Source organism: Callorhinus ursinus, unplaced genomic scaffold (assembly GCF_003265705.2).
Source record: "Callorhinus ursinus isolate GAN/ISIS: 27379988/994484 unplaced genomic scaffold, GSC_fseal_2.0 scaffold1, whole genome shotgun sequence".
NCBI lineage: Eukaryota > Metazoa > Chordata > Mammalia > Carnivora > Otariidae > Callorhinus > Callorhinus ursinus.
Genome location: NW_027397063.1, coordinates 99,428,858 through 99,451,978, shown reverse-complemented (window position 1 = coordinate 99,451,978; position 23,121 = coordinate 99,428,858). Strand labels below are relative to the sequence as shown.

The window sequence follows — 23,121 nt, the reverse complement described above, 5'->3', positions numbered from 1 at the left end:
CTGGATTTCTAATTTATCTTAAACACCTATTATCAGCAAGAGATCATTTGAGCTTTTGGTGTTTACTACCAAATATTTACTTTCATAACAGCATATCCCAAACCTAAGAAATCACTACAAACCTTCAAAATCAGTTTATTTTGACTGGGAGAATGGAAAATAAAAAGTGGGGGATTTTAAAAAGTGAGACATTACTTACTGAAATGGCACTAATTCTTCTTGGCTGAGTACAAACTATCCTGCATGCAGATCCTTTTCCTCTTTCAATGTAGTTATCCAAAATGAACTGAGTAACTTGAGTAGTTTTTCCACATCCAGTTTCACCACTTATTACTGTTACTTGATGGTTATCAATCATATTTACCAATTCCTATTTCAAAACGGAAAATAAGTGAAGGACATATGGTGATGAAGCCTGAAAAGGCAGTAATCACAATTCTATCAAACTGAAGGTAATCGCTTTTAACAAACATATTAATGCTTTTAAAATTTCATTAAATGCAATGCTGGCAGTTTGAGTACTGGATCCACCAGCTTTCAAGAGAAAAGCAGCACCAAATTATAAAAAGAACAAAGCCAGGCACTGTTAAAGGAAAACACACCAACAAGAGACAGCGGTAAGTTTTATACGTAAGAATGAACATTAATTAAAAAGAATGTTGATGTGTAAGGCTACTGAGTACAAGACAAATCCCAATACCTAAACAACACTAAGGACCTTAAAGACTTATATCACAACTCATACGATATGGCTTTATCTGCAGAACAAGTTTTGTATACTATTTCAGAGAACAAGAAAGAGTGTAACTTAAGATTATTTCCTTTCAGATAATTACAATAAAATTTTTAAATACCTAAATCAAACTGGTAAACTTCAATTATCTGGAAAACCTATTTGGGAAAGATCTTTTTTAAAAATTATAAACACTAATATTTTCATTAGTAATAGTCACTGTATTAATAAAACCATCCTACCACTTCAAAAAGGTATTAGAGATTACTTTTATCTAGTTTAATTAGAAAACCCACCTTTAAAAATTTTTCCATCTACTCTAACACACTACATATATCAGAACAAGTTCCAAGTTCGAACACTGAAATTATAGCTTATAAATACAGAGAAGCAGTATGGGATTTATTCATTCAACAAGTATTTACTGGGGCTTGACAGAATGTCAGGCACTGTACCAAGTCAACTAATACACTGTGAACACTCCGTCCTCAAGAACTTAAAATGGCCTAGGAGGGAAAGACACACTGTGGCAGGTGGTAGTTCAGGGCTATGAAAACCAAACCAAAACCAAAACAAAGTGAGGCTGAGAGAACAGAGAAGGATAAGGGACTCTACTATTCTCTAAGGTGACTGCGTAATAAAGGATAATAAATTAATTAAGGCACTATTTTCAGTAGTGCCTCAATTTTAATTAAAATGCTTGGTCTCAAATTAAGTGCAAGGGCATTTCCCCAAACTAACTTATATATAAAAATTCTATTTTTGAAGTTCTAAAGATTTCAATTATAGACAGAAATGAGAAAAGTTACAGAAAATTGTTTCATGACCAATTTTTTCTTTTGGGCCTTCAAAAATTCAGGACTAAAATGAACTTTCAGTAATACCCTTTAGGGGAAGGTCCATTTACATTTTCTCTTGATGCAGAGATTTAAAAATTATATTTAAATACTTTGCAAATCAAATTAAATAGTGTATATTCATTTTACCTTTTGCATTCCATATGAAGGCAGCTTTTCCCTGAAATGCTGAAAATTAAAAAAACTATTTTTAAACTTCACAAAAGAAACGTAACCAAATTATAATCATAGTAATCAGAATATATCATAAATATGCTAGAATCCCAAAACATTTTTATTACCTTACAGCTTATGTCAAGTACCAAGACTTAAAAAAGAATTTTTATAAAAAGAACTAATATACTTAGCAATCCCCTTTATTTTTGAAACACTGAAAAAGAATTCTATTATATTCAACAGAATCTTAAAGTGGCAGTAAAATGAAATCTGATCTGTCATCTAATAGCATTCTTATAATCCCTAAGTTACTTTTACCATTTTTTCTGTTTATTTTACATATTCATCTTAGACTTGTTTTCCATGTCACATTCATTTTCCCACCCATTGATCCACCATTTACTAATCCATTAGGCACTGGAGCAGATTAATTATTTCTGGGTACTCACTTTTGAGAATAAAAGAAAACTTAAAACAAGTAATATCTGAAACAGAAAAATCTGGTACTGCCATTTAAGAACTGTGATCTTAAGTCAAACTTGGATTCTGAATCCCTCAAAGGTTTTATCATAGGGTTGCCATGAAATCTGAACGAAAAACCTTTATAAAAAAAGCAAGTAGCAGCTTCTGACACATAAAAGCTACTCAACAAATTTTTGGTGAATTTCAACTGGAATACTAAAAAGAGGAAATGATTAAGTCCTGTATCTTGTTTGATAAGGTCTTTCTAATTTTGAAAACTTTTATGGAATCTCAAACCTACACTACATAAAAATGACATACACTTAGAGGAGTGCTATGGTTTACAATGACCTATGTACATGAAAAAACTTCAATGGTATAAAAAAATAACCACAGCTTAACAAACTCCCTTTATTGAAATGGAAAAAAAAACCCACATAAAATTAGAACTGTCCTAGGTAATCTGGTACATTATTGCCATCATATTTTTTCCTAATTTTTATTTCTTGAAAAATCATCCTTATTTTTTGCCTACCTGTCAAAACAGGAGACTGAAAAAAATCCCCTATTTTTTTTGAGATATAATTGACATATAGCATATTACTTTCAGGTGTACCAATATAATGATTCAGTATCTTTATATACTGTGAAGTGATTATTACCACAGTAAGTCTAGTTAATATTCATCACCACATATTTACCATTTTTTTTCTTTCGGATAAGAACTTTTAAGATCTCTCTAAGCAACTTTCAAATATACAATGCAGATTATTAACTACAGTCATCATGCTTGTTATGGCCAATCAGGTAATTCTCATCAGCACCATAAAAAATGAGAGTCAATATGATGACTTAAATGAATTCTAGCAATTTGAAGTAACAAGCTGCCACAATTTTCTTAAGTACTTTCTTTTATTATAATATTTAAATTATTTAAAATCACTTAATGATTTCTAAAAGTACTTCATGTACTCAAATGTAACCATCTCAATATATAAGTTATATATAAACTAACCCATTAAACTTGAAACTAGCATTAATCTCTTTTGCTTTTTAAATATGTAAATGCTGATGAAAAGTTACAACCCAATATTCTTTCTCAAGACAGACAAACCTAATTTCTAATTTCCTAATATTGGGCTGTAACCCTGAGATAAGAGATAATGAGATTACAAGCTGTCTGAGGGCAGGAAATGACTTAGTCTTCAGAAAACACAGCACAATCACAGGTTTTTAGCAAGTGGAAAATTAATGTTTATTAAATGAATGATAACCAAAAAAAATACGGCATATTACCAAAAAGGATTAAAAAGCTGAGCTCTTAAACACATCTGAATTTTAGACCTGATTCTTTTACTAGCTGTGCAACTGTAGATAGGTCATTTAAGCTAAGATTCTTTTTCCTCCTCTTTAGCGGACGTGTAAACTCTTGTACAGGATTGTTGGAAGTTTTAAATGATGTAGGACATGTGAAGTTTCTGCAAGTGTCTAGCTAATGGGAAGATCACTAACTATTTTTATGTTCTGCACATTTCTTCTCCTAACTTCCTTTGAATTAGATCACTCACCTTCTTTCTCCTGTCCTCCATACAAAGCAGATAGTAGCTAACTCTCCTTCTTCCTAAGGCTATAAAAGAAGCTCTTCTCTCAACCACAACATTCTGAAGTAATTCAACTTGAAATCTCCTGCCCTCGAATCTTTTTTTCACTAAATAGGCATTAAAGAGCTACAGAATTCCACCCCTGGACAACCTCACCTCATCTGTTCTAATCAGGATATCCAACCTGATCATTAACGACAGTCAATGGATCCTTTCTTTCCTATGGAATATGTGATATTCTGGTTTTCTCACAAAGGGTAGTACACATGTGCACATTAAAGGTATGGCCCTCAAAATTTCCTCAGTATTTTCTCTTAAAAGAAATACATGTGAACATTTTATTGTATCTATTCTAGAATATCTACAAAACATAAATTTTATGTTTTAACAGGAAGGGACCTTAAAATATCTTGCCTAGCATGGAAAGAACATACTGAAAAACTCAGGAGAATTCCTGCTCTTGTCACAGTCCCATCTTTAAAATGTTGAACATAAGCACATAATAACTTCGAGGGATTTAATTTTATCATCTGTAAAAGGAAGGGGTTGGATAAAATGGTCTAGAAACCTTACAATTCCAACCACCTTGTTTCTTACAACATCTCACTAAACTGGCCTAGAAAAGTTAAACTAATTCCTTCTCCTCACTATATAAGCTGCTGTAGATGACACAGGCTACCTTAGTTTATATTGTAGTGTAATTCCATTCCCACTGCTCTTCTCTAGTATACAAGAATTCCCACAGGGGATGGGCTATTGAAATACCACTTATCTATACCATGTAGTACCTCTAAACATAAATCTATTTTTATCCAATTTGAGAAGAAATGACAAATAAAAACTTTTTCCACATCTTGCTTTTCCATTACCTGCATTTCAATATACCGAAGGTCGCTTTTTTTCTTTTGTAAATCTTCCAATAGTTGCTGGTCTAAGGTTACATCTGGTTCATTTTCTTGCAAGAGATATTCAGAATCTCGGTCAATATATTTGTCCCTGATTCTAAATGTTCTCTTTTCTTGACTTATTAATTTCTTTTCCTGGTTCTCAAGTTTCTTCTCTGAGTTGGGTTTGTTCTCAGGAGTTTCAGTACCATATCTGTTTTGACAAAATAAAAAAATGATAAAAGGCTAAATGAAGAGCCGCTCAAGCCCTGAAACAAAACAATATGCCATCTATTTCAAAATCACCAGCTTCAATTTTTTCTTAGATCAATTAAGAAAATAGATTCTTACAATGAATTCAAGATTTCCCTCCCTGTAAATAGGTATTACCAGGTAAGTTATTCCTTGTGATAGTTAAAAAAATTAAAATTCACACAACAGTCATCCCTCCATTGCATTGACTTAACAGTATTTTTTTCTGATTTTCTGAGCTTTGTTTTATTTCACAACTTCATCTTCTTCCTGCTACCCTTTCTGAGGCTATAAATGCGAAGCTACATTACACAGTTCCAGAAAAACCTCTACTAATTTTTCCTCTAAATGATACAGCTCCTGTGATCATCCTAAAACAGCAACAATTCAACTTCTTCCAGATCTCTCCCACAGGAGAATTTTGGAAATACAAAGATGATGAGTAGGAAAACAATAAATAATAACTTAATAAATCTCAAGTCCAAATAGACTATTCTTACCATTTGGCTTTCTGTGTAATGCATATATTGTTCAACCTCTCAGCAAATATGCTCAGTCTACATAAGAAAAAAAAACTTACTTCAAAGTTGAATTTCACTTACTGATGAGTCTAAAGATATTATCTTTATTACCATTCTTTCCCTAGCCAAAGCTATGAAGAAGTGTTACTCTGTCCATTCTGTCAAAGAACATGTTTTGTTTTACCCGTGATCTTCAGGAGCAAACCAGGAGATCTGTGCTTCTGAGTCTTTACCATTCTTCGCTTGGACTGAATGAAGCAGCTGCACAATCTGTTCTTCTCGCCGTTCATCCATGTGTACTATAGCTCTCTATTTTGTGCAAAGCAAAAAGTATCCTGATCAACATTAGAAAGCATGTGCAAAATTATTTCACAACAAAAAGGTAAATACATGTCCAACAAACATATATAAAATTTAAATTACCCCACCCTTGCCCTCTAGTCCAATTTCACTTCATAAACCTAACGTTAACATTTTTGCATATAGCCTTCTAAACCTTTTTCTGCTATGTAGCTATAAAATTACCTCTAATATGACTGGCAAAGAAAGTACATTTATGTCCCTTATTAATAAAACTTTGGTTCCTTATCTTCTACCCTCTCACATACTGATTATTATCAATTATTCCCTATCTTAATTTTCAAAGATACAATTAAAGTTATTAAAACGCAAATGTTTGGTTAAAAAAAAAAAGCCGAGTTGAAAACTGGAAATATTTTGGTTGCAACAAGCATTTTAAAGTTCTTACACTAAAAGGATGAATATTTGGGGAAGTAAGAAGGCTGAGTCGAGACGGAATAAATAAAATTGATCAACACTCATGCAGATGGTCCAATGTGGCAATTATGCAGTTGATTCATAGAATGAGAACAACAACAACAAAAAACCAGAGAAGACAGAAGTTACACCATACACAGTAAAAACAGGAATTTCTAAAACTGTTCTTTTATAGCTGTACATTATAATTAGTTGAATTTTTAAACCCAGTAGTTAAGACAGGGTAGATTTTGCTTTAAGTGTGCAAACAGGAAAGATGCTCAAGGTATTAAATGAAAAAAAGCCAGTTGCAGAAAATATATGCAGCAGGATCTTATTTTCATTATTATATTAAAAAAGGTTAGTGACTTTACGTTCTACATTTTTGCAGTATTTCTTCCAGACAGATTTCTGACACATGGTAGATGCTGCAGTGAAGTTTGTCAAATGGATGAATGGCTGAATTTATCTTTTATAATGAGCATGTGTGACTTTTGTGTTAAAACCGTTTTTCTCTTTAAAGAAATACACAAAAAGAATTCCAGAAAACTTCTGCAACTTATTGAAGAGTTTACAAAAAGCATCATTATCATGCAATTAAAACTCCAATATAGTAAAACTCTGGCTGATAGGAAAGCCTTACGAAATTACAGGTTGCAGCAAAATCTGCTTATTGACAGATACTAAAGCCCCCCTCATTTTTTTTTTTTTTAACCTTACAGCATGAAAATCTTTTTAAAGGGTTTCTGTATCAGACTAACGTATCTCTTCTTCATAGCATGGGATATACTCCACTAGGACTAGGAGCTTGTACCTGGTTTCTCCTAGATTCTGCCCTACGAATCTTTTTTACCTCTGATGATTTTAATCTGTAATCATCTGTTGTAAAAAAAACCATTACTGTGAGTACACCAGAATCTGAGAGTGGTCTTGGGACATCCAACACAGAGGATCATTATTAGAACATTTTTGTCCCATACTTTAAATTCTGTAATGCCTTCAGCACTTGTTAACATTTATTGCTCTGTGTACCTACATGAGACGGTTATCAAGTTACGTTTTTTCCTGGCAGTTAGAATCTACAGTAACACTTAATGATTACAGACTACACTGGGAAGGAAGCCCCAGTACATAAAGTCATTATCAAGCAAAGTCTTAGTTTTTCCAAACACCTCAAGGGCCCAAAGGCACTGTTTCTTCCATTCAAAATAGGAAAGGTAAGATTAAGTACTTTTTATCTGAGGAACAATTTATTTCCAACTGAAATTCACACTAAATCATTACTTCAACCAATCAAAACCTTACATTTTGAAGTTTTTGCCTCTACTAGAAGAACAAAAGTTCTCCTTACCTTGCTGTATGAATTTTAGATATCCACAAAAATCTGGATGATTAAAAAATGAAATAGGCCCTAAAAACATAATTTATAGTTTTTAATGAAAACACAATTTATACTTTCTGTGTTTTTTTTTTTTTTTTTAAAGATTTTATTTATTTGACAGAGAAACAAAGAGAGAGAGGGAACACAAGCAGGGGGGGTGGGAGAGGGAGAAGCAGGCCTCCCGAGGAGCAAGGAGCCCAATGTGGGGCTTGATCCCAGGACTCTGGGATCATGACCTGAGCCGAAGGCAGACGCTTAACGACTGAGCCACCCAGGCGCCCCACTTTCTGTAAGTAATTTTTAACAAGGTTCTTCCCATGATGAGGCTCCACAGGCTGTGGGCAGTGGAGAATTTAAGAGTGCCAAAATTCCAAACCTGGATCTAGCTTTTTTTTTTTTTTTTTTTTGGTAGGTTACCTCCTCCTAGCCTTCTAGCATTATCACCCTTCACTCTACCTCACCCCCAGCATGGAGAATCTCAGTCACGTTTTGTGGTTCATGTCTATTTTATCATAGTATTTATTTTGTTTTTCCCTTTTTTGGATATCTTAAATATTCTTGCTGCTTCGAGTCATAAATCCCTGGCAGAGGAGACCCTCTATGATTTCTAGCAAACTGTCTATGTTTATCAGCTTCTAGTTATCTGCAATTTTAAACCAATACCACCTTTCAGTTCACCCTCAACATTTCACACACAGTATTTCACAAAGAAAACAAAAACCAAAGAAAGTCCTTAACTGCCTGCCACTAAACCTAAACCCACAAGTATCAGAATCTTTTTGTTCTCTTCCTTCCTGTTAAAAGGGAAGTGGAGTCCGTCTTCCTGCTTAAGGTTACCTTTCACCTCCTCAGGGCTAATCCTTCTCTTGAGATTTACCTTCCTTTCCTAAATCTCTCTCTGGTAGTCATTATTAGCCTGCTGATCAATATTCTGGTTTGCCTCCTTCCAAGTATATGGTAGAACTGCATTTTTCCACCCATTAGTTAAGCATGGACATGTGGCTTACTGGCCAGAGAAATGTGAATGGGAGTCTCAAAGAATCAGGGCAATTTACTGTATTCCCTCCCATTGCTACCAAAACCTGCTGTTTTCCAGATGGGTGGAGCTCTGTGAGCCAGGAGGACTCTCAACCTAACTCGCAATGGACCAGTAATGTGAGTAGAAAGACCAACCTTTGTTGTTATAACCCATTAGGATTTGGGGGCTGCTTACTACTACAGCATAATTTAGTCTACCTGATATGTTTCTTCTCCACTGACTCCTTACCACCAGTACATGAACAAGAAGATAGTCAAATCTCTTTACTTTTTTTTTTTTTTTTAAGATTTTTATTTATTTGACAGGGAGAGAGTGAGAAAGGGAACACAAACAGGGGGAGTGGGAGCGGGAGAAGCAGGCTTCCCGCCGAGCAGGGAGCCTAATGCGGGGCTCGATCCCAGGATCCTGGGATCATGACCTGAGCCGAAGGCAGACGCTTAATGACTGAGCCACCCAGGCACCCCAAATCTCTTTACTTTTAAACAAAAAATCCTCTTTTGAATTCTCCCAACCCAATCAGCTACTGCCCTTTATTCCTCCTCTTCACAGTAAAACTGCTTGAAAGTACTCCACTTCCTCTCTCCTTCGCTAGCCACCCCACTGCCATCTGGCTTTTACCTCGGACCGCTCCACAGAAAGGGATCTCATCAAGGTTACCAATGACCTTGTTGCTAAATCCAATACATTCTGAGCACTTACCTTATTTGACCTCTCTGTGACATATGCTAATATTGACTACTTTCCCTTCTTTGTATACTCTTTGCTCCCTTAAACACTGCTCCTGGATTCCAAAACAACACCCATTTCATTTTTCCTCTTCTCTGGCTGCTCCTTCCTAGGTAAGAATCTAAGGATCTTCTCTTACTCCTCTCTTAAATTTTCTTGTTATACATTGAACAACTCTTGTGATCCACAAGCTAGCAACACTGACACCATCTGGGAGTCTGTAAGGAAAACAGAATCTCTGGCTCCACTCCAGTCCCACATTTTAACAAGGTACCAGTTGATTCCTAGGCACATTTAAGTTTGAAAACAATGCTCTGAGGCTGTATCAGCTTGGCTCCTGAGGTTCTGCAACAGCTTTTCTTCTTGTACCCAGTGTTACCCTCATTACTTTGTAACCTTCCAACTCCTGATCACCCACTGGTTTTTTGTGTCAGACTATATGTAATTGTAACCATGCCTCTGGTTCCCATTAAAAACCACCCTTTTAGTTAAAAAAAAGAAAAAAAGAAAACAATGGTCTATAGAATTTAGGCTGCACCCACATCAGATCCACATGGCCTTCTACCTCCCTGAAATCCTTGTGCTTTTTTTCATAGATTTTATTTATTTTAGAGAGAGAGAAAGTGTTCACACATGGGGGGGGGGAGAGAGAAATCTCAAGCAGACTCTGAGCTCATAACCTGAGCCAAAGTCAAGTCAGACGCTTAACCAACTGAACCACCCAGGCGGCACCCCGAAATCCTTGCTTTTATGCCCTATAACAAAATCAAACCCTGTCCTTAAGCTGTCCATCATCTTCCTTCATCAAGCCTGTTCCTTACATAAACATGTCATTTATTAATACTTGCTTTCCCCTTGCCTCCAGACAAAAGCACTTTTGAATCTGTCTCCTAAATCACTTTAATCTGTCACTCTCCTCCATCTCCACTCCCAATGTCCTAATTCAAGCTATCATTTCTCACTTTAATTACTGCAAAGGCTACTTAACTGGTTCCTGTCCCAGGACTGCCTCTTTTCAATTCATTCTCTATACTCCTGCCACAATGAATTTAAACACAAATTCAATCATTTCATTTTTTTTGCTTCAAATGATTTAATGACTTATAGGAGTTCTTACAGGAAAGTCAATGAATTTCAAGGCCCTGCTTATTTTTCTAGTCCTAAGCTTTTCAAATTGCTGCTTATAAAGGATCATGACCAGTATTAATAAAAAAAAAGCAAAAACAACACACCCAGAGCAATATACAGATAATTAAGTATTATTTTATGACATTTTTTGTTCAGTTATACGTATGTGTGTACTGCGTGCAAATTAACATATATTCCTTTCTGTGGGATGTGGTCAACAAGTTTGAAAGCCACTGCTCTACCTTCATCTCACCACACTAAACACCCTATGCTCTATTCTTTCAGTTCCTTGAACACATTCCTCTTAACCTCTAAATTGTGGCACATGCTGCTACCTCTGCCTGAAAATCCCTTTCCAAATCTCCCAATTGCAAACACACACACACACACACACACACACACACACACACACACACACTTTGCTATCTTTCAACCTTCAGCTTAAGGGTTACTTCTTCTGGAAAACCTAGAATCTTCTTAGTTTGAGTTAGGTGATAGCCCATATTCTCATTATAATACTTTAACATTGTATTCTATCCCTCTAACAGCCCCTAACACCACCATTTCTGTAAGACAGTGATTATATTCTATTAACACAGTGCTTAAGATAATGTCTCAAATGTTTCAGATGCACAAAAAAAAAAGGAAGTTGAAAGAAGAAGAGCACATTGTTACAATGCAACAACTTGGTAAACACAGGAATTACTTAAAAAGTATTTGAAAGCTAAGGAAATTGACTGGGAAGCAATCACATATGGCTGAAGGTGGTCCAAAAAAAAAAAAAAAAGTAGGATAAACCAATCACTGAAAAATGGTCATGTTCAGATTGAGAAAATGGAGACGCATTTCAGAGAGAATGGTATGAGACCTGTAATACAAAACAAAAATAGAAGTATATTTACAAAAGCTATAATTACATTATATTGGGGACATGGGCTCAGTACACAGAAGGAAACCTGGAATACTGAAGCTATTACTAAGATTTCCTGTAAAACATGTTAGGATGCAGCTCAAATGTATTAAACTCAGAAGTGATCTGGCTTCCAATCCCAATTGTGAGCTAGAGAATGAGATGATCTAATTTTTGCTTTTGAAAGCACCATGAGTGGTTCTACAAAGGACAGACTCAGTGGAAAGCAGGAGTGGAAGCTAGAAGATTCGTTAAGAGGCCAAGAACACTGAACAAAACGGTGGCTTGATCTGTGGGGTAACTGCTGTGGAGACAAGTGGTTAGATTTGGGATAAACTAAGAAGGCAGAGCACACAGATGTGCTGAAATGAAAGAAATATCAAAGATAAATCCAGTTTTGGCCTGGCAAGTGAGTAAATTGTAGTAACATTTACTAAAATAAAGTTTGGGGAGAGGGTAGAAATCCAGAGTTCCATTTACAATGATCCATCACACAACTAGCTTCAGATGGAAATAATAACGAACAATTTTTCCTGATTAAACTTTCCATCTGTTTACGTCTTATTTTCCCAACCATTATATTTCCCAACATCATATTTCTTCAGATCCCCATGGCAACATGCATAACACCTTGTAGGAAACAGGGGCTAAATAAAATTTAATGAAGAATAACTTTCTAGTTACTGTGTACATCCTTTTATAGCAATCAGTCTATTATTCTTCCAATTTTAAGATGACTTAGATAAGCTTCCCTTCATTTAAGAAAAAAGTCTGCTCAAAGAACAAGTTAATTTTGGGCTGACAAATATATATACATAAAATATATATAAATTAAAAGAGAAGAATGTGGTAAGGTGTGAAGATAAATGGATAATGGCCAAAAAACACTTTGATGAAAATGACATGAATAAAAGAAAAATAAAGAAATAAAAATGATTAAGAAACAGAAATCTAAATGAGGATTTAATTATCTATCTGTATCTAATATGAAGGATGCTTTTAAAGAAATTACTAAAAAGATGTCTCAGACTTATAATAAGAAAACTTCTGTTTAAAAAAAAAGATTAAAAAAATTAAAGTTCCAACCAAGGGAACTTTAATGTTTCCCTTACTACAGATCTTCAAGATACAAATCAAATGGGCAATCACCAACCTGAAGAGCCTAAATCAGATCATCTTTTGAAATTTCTTCTATTTCTAGGATCCTGTTTTATTCTCAAAGAGGAGGTACTAATCAACAGAACTCTCCCCAGCCCAGCACAAAAGCAAAAAAAAAAAAACCCCTGCGTCTATGGTTATTTTAATACTAAAAATGAAAGCTAGACTATTCTTCCGAACGACCTACATTCAAAATAGTGCTTGACAGCTTTTATTCTGCGCAAACCTATGTTATGAAGTAGGCCACAGTTTTCGAGCTCTTCAGGCAAAGAATTTAAATAAAAGTGGCCATAATTTTTCTAACAGAAAGGGTAGCCAGGGACACTATGACACTGACACCCCAATAAAGTTAATCTCGGAGAGGACCTGAACTTAACATCTGTTTTGTTCACAGTTCTCAAGTCCTCAAAACAAAATATACACTCAGCTTGCATAAATTCCTAACTGCTTCGGGTCAGATGAGCATGGGTAACGAAAAACGACAAAATATCCGCTACCGGAAGTTTTAGCAGAATACCTTTCCACACTTCACACAGCATATGCACCATTTTAAAAAAAAAAAAAGCAAAGAAAAGGTTACGGGCGGCGGAAGAGGAAAAAATGTCTGTCCTGTCTCATCCCTCCCCGCTATCCAGTCTCAGATTTACCTCCTGCCTCTCCGCTTCCTTGTTCTTCTGTCCCTGTTTCTTCGCATACCACAAGCCGATTTCGCGGCCTTTCAGGTGCCCGGGATGTCGGCCGCGGCCGCCTCGACCACCTCCTCCGCCACCGCCACCGCCGCCGCCGCCGCCGCCGCCTCCGGAGCCTCGGTTCCCTCCATGGCCTCCTCCATGGCCCCCCCCATAGCTTCCTCCGTAACCCCCGCCGGAGCTGCGGGGCCCGCCATCCCGGCCCCAGTTCTGATGGTAATCATAGCTCATTGTCCCAGCGGACTACAACTCGTGAGAACCTGCAACCGCTAGAAATGGCGCCTGGGCCCGGAAGCGGGTGCACGTCCCCTTCCGTTTTGCTTCCGGCGCCCAGCGCGAGAGGGAGGGCCGTTTGGGCGTCACAGCAGCTGCTTCCGGTGACGTCACGGGCGGACGACCTCGGTGGTCGGGAAGGTGGTTCAGGTGAAGTCCTCTTTGATGTGCCTTTTGTTGTCTACCTTTGTACCCGTGGACGGAAAGTGAGCAAAGCCTCGCAGGTTTCCTTTACCTACGCCCAACATGTGAGGAAATGGGTTTTGCTTTTTACTTTTTTATTACCCGTAGTGAAATCCGAAGTTTGCTTCCAATTAGACCCTGGAGAGTAAACGTCTATTGACACAATAAAAGAACCTGTGGCTGGAGGCATTTTCTCCTAAAAGTCTCGAAAGAAATGAGTTTATCATTTTTTTTTAGTAGCTGCATCTTAAAAACAGCTTGACACGTGTTTCAAATAAGTATAAAACTGTCCCTGCCTCTCTTAAAGGATTGTCATTATTGCCTTTATCCAACAGCATAACAAGGAGCATGGCTGCCAAAAATCAAAAAAATGCTCTTAGGCAACTTAAATAAAAAGGCAATTGAAGATTCATATGTTCATGTGAAGCCATTTATTGTTGATTAACCAGGCCACTTAGTGTCTAGCACAGCTGTTTTTGAATAAATCAAGTGATTGGGCCACACAGGCCTGGATGTTCACCAGAGACATCTGGTTCATTTACATATTTTAATTGATTTAAAGGTGCTGGGGATACTGAGCAAGACAAGTGTGGCATCAGCTTTCATTTGCTTACAGTCTTGGAAAGGCAAAAGAAATGACTGTGCAATGAGTTAAGAAAGGAAAATGTTGTATGCTCTGAAGGGGTCCAGACTAAACCTCTGGCATAGTAGTTATTTTGAGCAGAGGCATTTGAGTTCCTGAAATATTTTAACTGCCTAAAAGCAGAGCCTCCCAAAAGAATTCAAAAGAACTCAGTTGTCATAAATCCCTTCCCCTGGGAGAGAAACTGACAAAATTGACTCATCACTGGAGACTAGAAATCAGCATCACACTTAAGCAGGAATTGTCACAAGACTATTATATATTCCATCTATTCTCATAAGAGCCCATTTTTCCTTCCTAGAAATTGTTTTCCCACGAGTATGTTTTTCCTCCTCCCTTTCCCCTATTAAGATAGTATATAAGCCCCAAGTTCTAACCTTCTCTCTGAATCACATTTTTATATGAAGTCCCACATGTATGTGATTAAATCTGTCTCTTCTCTTGCTAATCTGTCTTTTGTTGTTTTAATTTTTAGACCCCCAGGATAAACCTAAGACAGTAGAGGAAAAGATTTTCTTTCCCAACAGCCATTAGATGTTACAGCAAAATAATTTAATTTTAGAGTCAGGTAAGTCCTTTTTAAAGAATGAGAAGTTAAGCAGCGACTTTTGAGAGTAGACTAGCCAGACTAATGGGGAGTCAAGAGATTGTTACAGGTGGAGGGAACAATATGTGTGAAGAGAGATGATAAAATGTTGGAGAGTGAGGGGTGCCTGGGTGGCTTAGTTGGTTAAGCATCTGTCTTTGGCTCAGGTCATGATCTCAGGATCCCGGGGTCGAATCCCATGTCGGGCTCCCTGCTCAGCGGGGAGTCTGCTTCTCCCTCTCCCTCTGTCCCTCCCCCTGCTCGTGTTCTCTCTCTCACTCTTGCTCTCTCTCAAATAAATAAATAAAATCTTTAAAATATATATATTGGAGAGTGAGAAAAGTCTACCCTTAAACTTAAAGACTGTTGGAGAAGACCAAAGAGGTAGAAAGGAGCCTAATCATGGAGGACCTTATATACCATATAGAGAACAACAGTAAACTTTAAGTAGGAGAGTGATTATTTTTGGCTGCTTTGAAAGAAAGGGATGGAGGAGGCAAGAGTGGATATGGAGAGACTAGTTAAAAGGCAATGGTTTAGGGGAGGCAAGATGGAATATGGAAAGGACTGGAATTAAGAGATATTAAGAGATAAAAAATGTCAGATTTGATGATTCACTGGATGTGGACAATTAGAGGAAAGGGTCAGATAACTCTTGAGTTTAAGATTTGAATGACTACCAAATAAAGAGATACCATATCCTGAGATGAAGAACACAGGATGAGGAGGATTTTTTTTTTTCGACTGAGGGAAGGGTTGAGTTAATGCATTTAAATAATACATGTGGAGTTTGAGGAGCCCATAAAACATACGAATTGAGATGTCTAGAAAGTGGTTGGTTACATCAGTTAAAAACACAGAGAGAGCAGACAGATACATTTTGGTAGTTCTTGGCAAATATGATTAAGACTATAAGAACGAATAGTTCCAATAAGTATATTGGAATTCATTGGGCATACCTGCTATGACAAGTATTTGAATTATTCAGTAGGTAAGATTGGGTAAGCATATTGGGGATGGTCAGGGCAAAATTTGAAGGAAATAGTGTGGATTGTTAGGTGAGAGAGTTTATGAACTGAATGGTCTCCTCAAAATTTATATGTTGAAGACCTAACCCCCAGGGTAGCTGCATTTGGAGATGGGGCCTTTAAGGAAACAATTAAATGAGGTCATGAAATTGGGGCTCTAATCTTACAGGATAAGTGTCCTTATAAGAAAAGATACCAGAGAGCTCATTCTCTCTTTCCTCAGAGGAAATGCCATGTGTGGACAAAGAAGCTGTCTACAAGCCAGGAAGGGTGCTTTTACCAGGAACCAAATCTGCCAGCACTTTGATCTTGGACTTCAGCCTCCAGAAATATGAGAAATAAATTTCTGTTGTTTAAGTCAGAATAATACCATAAATATATGGTACTTATTTATTTATAAATAGTATTTATTAAACCAGTAAAGTGGTTTAATACCACTGAAACCTGTGGTGTTTTATTAAGGCAGCCTGAAGAGACTAATAGAGTAATAAGACTAATAGAGAGTAAGTGGGGAAGAAAACTAGCATTTATTTGTTGCCTAACATTTGCTAAGTATTGGGCTAGGCAGTTCACATTTGTGGTCAGCAGAATAATGACCCCCATAGATGTCCACATCCTAGTCCCTAGAACTGTGAATATGTTAAATTACATGGCCAAGGGAAATTAAGGTTGCTAATCAGCTGACGTTAAAAATGGGGAGATTTTCCTAGATTATCTGGATGAGCTCTATATAATTAAAAGCATCCTTCAAAGTGGAAGAAAGAGGCAGAAGAGAATTTCATAGTGATGTGATTTGAAGACTCAGGCACCTGCTATTGGCTTTGAAGATGGAGGAAGGGGGTCTCAAGCTATGGAGTGCAGGCAACATCTAGTGCTGGACAAGGAAATGGATTCCCCCTTAGAGCTTCCAGAAAGGAACACGCCCTACCTACCCCTAGATTTTAGCCTAGTGAGGACCCTTACCAAGCATCTATGCTACAGAATTGTAGGGTACTACATTTGTGTTAAAGTTAAGACTCTGAGTTTCTGGTAATTTGTTATGGAAGCAATAGAAAAGTAATATGATATTCCATATTTCGCATAATCCTTATGACAACCCCAGAGACAGGTAGTGCTATCTCTATTTCCTGATAAATTCTGTTATTTCTCTTCACCTCATGTTTGTTAATCCTAAGTAGAATCTTAGTTATCAATAACTAAAAAATAAAATTGCAAATTTTTCCTGACTTCTTTAGCATGAAGTAATATGATATTGCTTGAGGCTATTGCTTTAGGCACTTTAGAACAAATGTCACTGTAGTAAAAATCTGTGCAAAAGGAAGATTTTTAAGGAAAGACCACAAAGATATTAGTGGAAAGAAAAGTATCAGTTGATACTTTGGGTTTTGTTTTGTTTTGTTTTCCTGCTTTGCTTGAAATCAGCAAGAATTCTTAGGATACCTAATGCCAATAAACAAAAGGAGTGACTGGCCCATTATAATTGCCATTGTTACTCTTGCTGATTCTCTGCTTTGTCCTGTGCTCTGGGCAGGCTAAAAAGATGTCTTTCTTAAATGTGCTCTCCACTGATCATGGGCTGGGCACAGAGTACAAAACCATTGCTTTCAAACCCACAGCGTTTGGTATCTAGGCCCACAGGCATGGTCATCCCAATCTGGCCACTTCTGAAATGCAGCAAGGGTGAGCCACAAAGACCACACCACTTTGGGAAATGACCACAGTTTTCCCAGTGTTAAGGAATCTCTTCTCCATTTGCTTTACCCCAACCCTGTGCAACAACTCTAACATAATTTTTCATGCATCTCATGTTCCTGAGGGACTGGGTGGGAATTTTTTTTAGTGTTCCTCTTGGAAAATGGAATCCTTAATGGACTCTTACCTCTTGTTGGTGGTGGGGAGAAGGCATGCTGATAAGAGTAATCCTAGATATATAGGAATCTGGCTGTTTTGGGGTAGCGTAGGGGACATGGAGAAAATGGCTCTTTTCAAATCAAGAAAAACACAGGAGAATTATTAAATAGCTCAATAGAGTATCTTGTCACATAAAATTTTGGAACTCAAATTGGGAAAATTTTAGCTACATTGAAAGAGAATTTGTGGAGAATATTTCCTGACTATAACGGTTATAGTAAAATTATAAATTTACTTAAAATACAACTCAGGTGGACCAAGAAAATGTAGGGTTTCATTATTATCATCATCATTATTTATTACTGATCTAATGTCTAAATTCCCTTCTTGCCAGGCAACAATAGTGGAAACATCTTAAAATTGCTAGCTAATTTTCCTTATCTCAGGTAATTATGAAATTCTTCTATTAGGCTTTTTTCTCTCTTTCTTCCCCCTCTCTTAATGGGAAGACTTAATAGCTGGGGGCTGGAATCATTTGGAGACCTCTTCATTGAGAGAGGTGGCCATCGATCCTGGTTTTTGCCTGGAACTGTAGCTGGCTATGGGCTGGAACACTTATGTATAGCCTCTCCATTTAGTTTCTCTGTGTGGCCTAGTTTTAGCCTCCTCACAGTATGGCAGCCTGGTTCCAAGAGCAATTGTCACAGAACAAGGTGGAAGTACCTGACATTTTTAGTAACTAGCCTCAGAAGTCACATAGCAACTAGGCAACTAGTTACTAGTTGAGATGGTAATAGATGTCTACCCAGGTTTAAGGGCAGTTAGGCCTCACCACGCTATGGGAGGGCAAATTATAAGAGGAGCATGTGGGATGGGAGATATTGAGTCCATCTTCAGGATATACAATCAGCTATAAGTGCTATCCTTTTCAAACCATGTGGCACCACCCTTTTGACAGTTTTACTGTCAAAACTTCTCAGGTTGTATCACAGACACATCTGCCGCTATCCATATGACTACTAGAATTAGGAAAAAAGGATGATAATACTGTAAGTGATATTTATTGAGTGCTTATTATATGTCAGGTTCTATGAATAGGCATTTTTTTTTTAAAGATTTTATTTATTTATTTGACAGAGAGAGAGACAGCGTGAGCAGGAACACAAGCAGGGGGAGTGGGAGAGGGAGAAGCAAGCTTCCCGCAGAGCAGGGAGCCCGATGTGGGACTCGATCCCAGGACCCTGGGATCATGACCTGAGCCGAAGGCAGACGCTTAACGACTGAGCCACCCAGGTGCCCTATGAATAGGCATTTTTTTCTCTATTTTATTACAGCTAGGGTAAGAAAGTCAAGGGATGGAAGGACTAAAAAGAATGAGACCTCCCCAAGGCAAGGATCCCACTGTCACTGATATATTTCATGAGAAATAATGTAGTCTTATGACAGTTAGAAAAAACTAAGTGTCTGCAGCATTATTTATTCCTCCTTGCTTTAAAAGCTTCCATTTTCAATCACTGAAACCTCATTTATCTATTTATCAGAGACACTTTTGAAATACTAAATCAACATATTTTCAGTCCTCTCCCCTATAAGTCATGTTCCCCAGTAGACATTTCACAATTATAACTCCAGAGAGGGGAGAGTGTCTGCCCTAAGAAAGATGATAGGAAGGAATGAAAAACCCTGATACATAGGAAGTAAAAAAAGAAGGAAGTCTTATTATTGTAAGAGAATATGGGTGGGGGTGGAAAGGAAGGAAGGATGTGTTTAAATTTTGACCTCCCTCCTTCATCTCAGCTTTCAACACATTTCCTGCTTACAGCTTTGAAAGCACACCATATTTTGAATTTTTTTTTAAATCTCTGGTTATAGTTTTTAGTATATCCAGTGTTTGTGCTAAAGAGAAAAATTAATTATTGAATCCCTGCATTCCCCTGGAATTCTGGGAGACTTTTCATTATCTCAAATTGATCTATCCTCCTTTATGCCAATTTTGTCAGCTCCTATCACCAGTTTCCTTGTTTCTCTGACTTTTACGGAATCTTTTAGACAAGTCAGGATGTTGTCCTGGTCTTCATTCTAAAATTGATAAACACTGAGGTGTCTGGATCTTCTAAGAACACTAAACCTGTGTTCTACCTAGATCCATCAAGGGTATTCTTCTTGAATGAAGAAGAGAATCATATCTTCATCATAGTAGGGTTTCCATATAACAGAGAAGTTGCAGATCCTTAACCTTTTTTTAATATTTTAAAATTTTATAAATAATGGTATGACTAAAAGGTTTTACAGATAATCTTACCTGCCTGGGCTCTCCTCATCCCTAATCTTTCTAACATCCACTCAAGAATAACTGAGTTCTAGAGAGTGTAAGTGTAGGTAAAACAGTGGTAGAGTCAGAATCAGAATCAGAGGTTGAAACTAAGCCTTCTGATTCCTAGCCCAATGCTCTTTCCACTGTATAGCCAAGATAGTTACACACTTGAAAGGCTATAGATTGTGGATATGTCAGTTAGAGTCTCTATAGAAAATAGATAGCAATCGTAAAACAAAGTAATTCAGAGTATATTTTATATATATATGTTAAAGTATGTATACAAGTACAAAAGATCTTTTAAAGGGACCGTAAATGATTTCATTAAGCTGGAGTTAGTAGCAACAGAGATGTTACTATTTCTAGGCCCAAGGTGAATGAAGAAATGGAATGAATACCAGCATCCTGAAAGAAAATGGCATAGAGTCAGCTTTCTATAAGAAGCAGTGACTGCTAAAAAAGGGTAAGATCCAGTCCAAGGTGATTTTTCAGGGAAAGAGGAATAAATATCCTGACCTCACTCTCTTTGTCTCTGATCTCTTGCTGGAAGTCCCCATTGGCCAAACCCAGTGGGAAGCAGGGAGCATTTGCTTCTGTCTGTTTACATGGTTGGTGCAAGTCAGTCACTTGGTGCAGAGAGTAGGATGGAGAAGAGTAGAGAAATTTGCAGGAGAAAAGTTAACATAACCAGTGTCCAGAGCATACTTTGATGCTTTTAGTTGCAGTGAACTGTAAATATCTCAGTAAGAGGCAGAGATAAATCAGAGAATTTTCTGTCCCTTTATTCTCTGTCAAATGCAGGTATTATCTGTTTTCAGCTTCCTCTTTGAATTTAATTGTCCAAACATTCAGTAGCTCCAGAGGCACTGCTTTCTTTGTGATTTGGGGTATTTTACGGTTAGCAGGAGTGGGGATGTCCTCACCTTTAAGCTAAGTTTCTGAAGGCATGACATTCTTGTCCTCCTTTTAGTACCTTCTTTCAGGATAGATCTTGATGATATCCAATCATAATTTTCTTATTTCACTCAAAATACTGAAAGAGAATTTTTTAAATTCTCTATTAACTTAATTTTTAATTAATTAATTAATTCTCTAAGTTAAAGCAGATGCTATTAATTGCTATGCCAGAAAACCAGTTGTAAATTGGGACTATCCCAGGCAAACCAGACATTTTGTCATCCTAACTATGAATTATTGTCACTGTCTGCTAACTCCATCTGTTTCTCATGAAAAGAAAAAAAAATGGATTCCAGGATCCATGTTAAAGATCTTCTCATCTTGCATAACATAGTTTCCCTTGAAAACTACATAATCTCATTAAATTAGTGGATTTTTCTCTGTCTAATGTAAGCAGAAAATTTGGGAATTTAGGAAAAAAATATTATGAGTGAGTACTGAGAAAAAAATTTTTAATCAATGAATTTTCTTCTAAATAATGAAAATACAACATCTTAAGACTTCTATTAATTAAACAAGTAGTTATGTATCTTTACTACTGTAACCAGGTGACCACGGATTTGTCCAAACCCTAATATTTTTTGACCCTCACATGGGAATTGTATTCCCGCCAAGTGGTAGAAACTAAAATTTGCTTCAGATATATTTTTTTTTCTGGAAAAATTACTCAGTGAGACCATGCTATTATGAAGGTAAAGATTTTCCTCTGTAACAAAGTGCTTCAGGATGATATGAACCCAGGAATCTAAATTTTTCTGCATAATATTGCAAAAGATTGTCATTGTGGAAATTTTGTATTGGGATTTTGACTGCCCAATGCCAGCAAGTTCCTGCTTATTCTTGAGAAAACATGTGTTTTTGTATATGTGAGTGTTTGTGCATGTGTTCTTCATGCATTTTGAAGTTGAGATCCCAAGACTGTAGGAAAGACATACAAATATGATTTTCTTTGTATCGTAACTGGAGAAGAGATCATATAAACAAATTGACCTAGGTTTGGAGCAGTATAGTCTGGTCTAGAGTCAAGGCCAAATAACTCAAACTTGGGAAGATGTACCATTCTTGGATTATGGTATGCAGTATCTCTGCATCTCATGACACCAGGAAGGGTGCACTATTTACGTTCTATTATAGTGTGGTATATGATTGTCTAGTTGGGGTCATAGCATGTGGCAGAGACTGGCTAGCTAGCTGTTCACCAAATTTAGGTGTCTTCTTCATGTGCACAGACAGATATATTTCACAATGTCTTTTGAATTTAGGGATGGCTGTATTTGAGATGTCTCCAATGTAGCAGAAGCTGCAGTGGCTGAGGTGCTGTTCTTCCAGGCCATGCCTGGAGCAGTCCTTGCAGGATCCTCCATGCCCTTTCTCCTCCTGCCAGCTTAATACGGACGAGGGTAATGATCATAAAAAATGAAAAGGTGGAACTGCCAAATAGAAAGAGCCTAGACCCCTGAACCATATCTTGGAGGAGAAAGCCTCAACTGGTAGGGAACATTCATTTAACTGCTCCTGCTTTTCTTCAACTCTATCTTCCAAATCTTGCACAAATGCCTCTCTCTGGCAGTTGCCAAACCTGAAACTTGCTGGCAAGAGAGACTGGAAAATACAGTTTGCAGGCTTCTAGCCTCTGTGATATATGGAAGACATTAGAAACATTGGGATTTTCCAAGGTATTAACAGAAAATAGATGCCAGAGGTAATATTTTCCCTCAAGTTACAGGCTCCATAGAAAAACATTTAGGAAGTAATGTAATTTATTTAGTTACCAAGGAAATCCTTCCTATTTATTGAGTCAGATATAATACATCACCATCTCCACTGCTATCACCCTAATCCTAGCAAATATCATCTCTAACTCAGACTGCTAAAATCGCCTCCTGTTTCTTCTGTAATCATATTTGTACTTGCATAGTCTTTTCCCCTTGATGACAACAGACAGTGGATTTTGTATTCAAACATGTCATTCCTTTGCTCAGAACCTTCCAATTACTTCCCACCTCATTTAGAGTAAGATTCAAAGTCCTACC

General features: G+C 37.0%; 1 protein-coding gene and 1 long non-coding RNA gene across 3 annotated transcripts in view; one reads left to right on the top strand and one right to left on the bottom strand.

Annotated features, from left to right (window-relative positions):
* Positions 1-13,562, bottom strand: part of DHX36 (DEAH-box helicase 36) — a 49,237-nt gene extending 35,675 nt beyond the window's left edge. For both annotated transcript variants that reach the window (XM_025880105.2, XM_025880110.2), the window contains exons 1-5: positions 13,212-13,562; positions 5,651-5,775; positions 4,679-4,907; positions 1,720-1,758; positions 200-370 (exon numbers count right to left, since the gene is read on the bottom strand). In XM_025880105.2, the coding sequence (XP_025735890.2) occupies positions 200-370; positions 1,720-1,758; positions 4,679-4,907; positions 5,651-5,775; positions 13,212-13,484 (837 nt within the window). In that variant the 5' untranslated portion in view covers positions 13,485-13,562. The remainder of the gene's footprint in view (positions 1-199; positions 371-1,719; positions 1,759-4,678; positions 4,908-5,650; positions 5,776-13,211) is intronic.
* Positions 13,563-13,635: 73 nt separating this feature from the next.
* On the top strand, positions 13,636-20,595 carry LOC141370518 (uncharacterized). The gene is made up of 3 exons (XR_012374601.1): positions 13,636-13,676; positions 14,828-14,920; positions 20,498-20,595. It is a non-coding gene; the product is annotated as an uncharacterized lncRNA (long non-coding RNA).
* Positions 20,596-23,121: the final 2,526 nt, after the last annotated feature.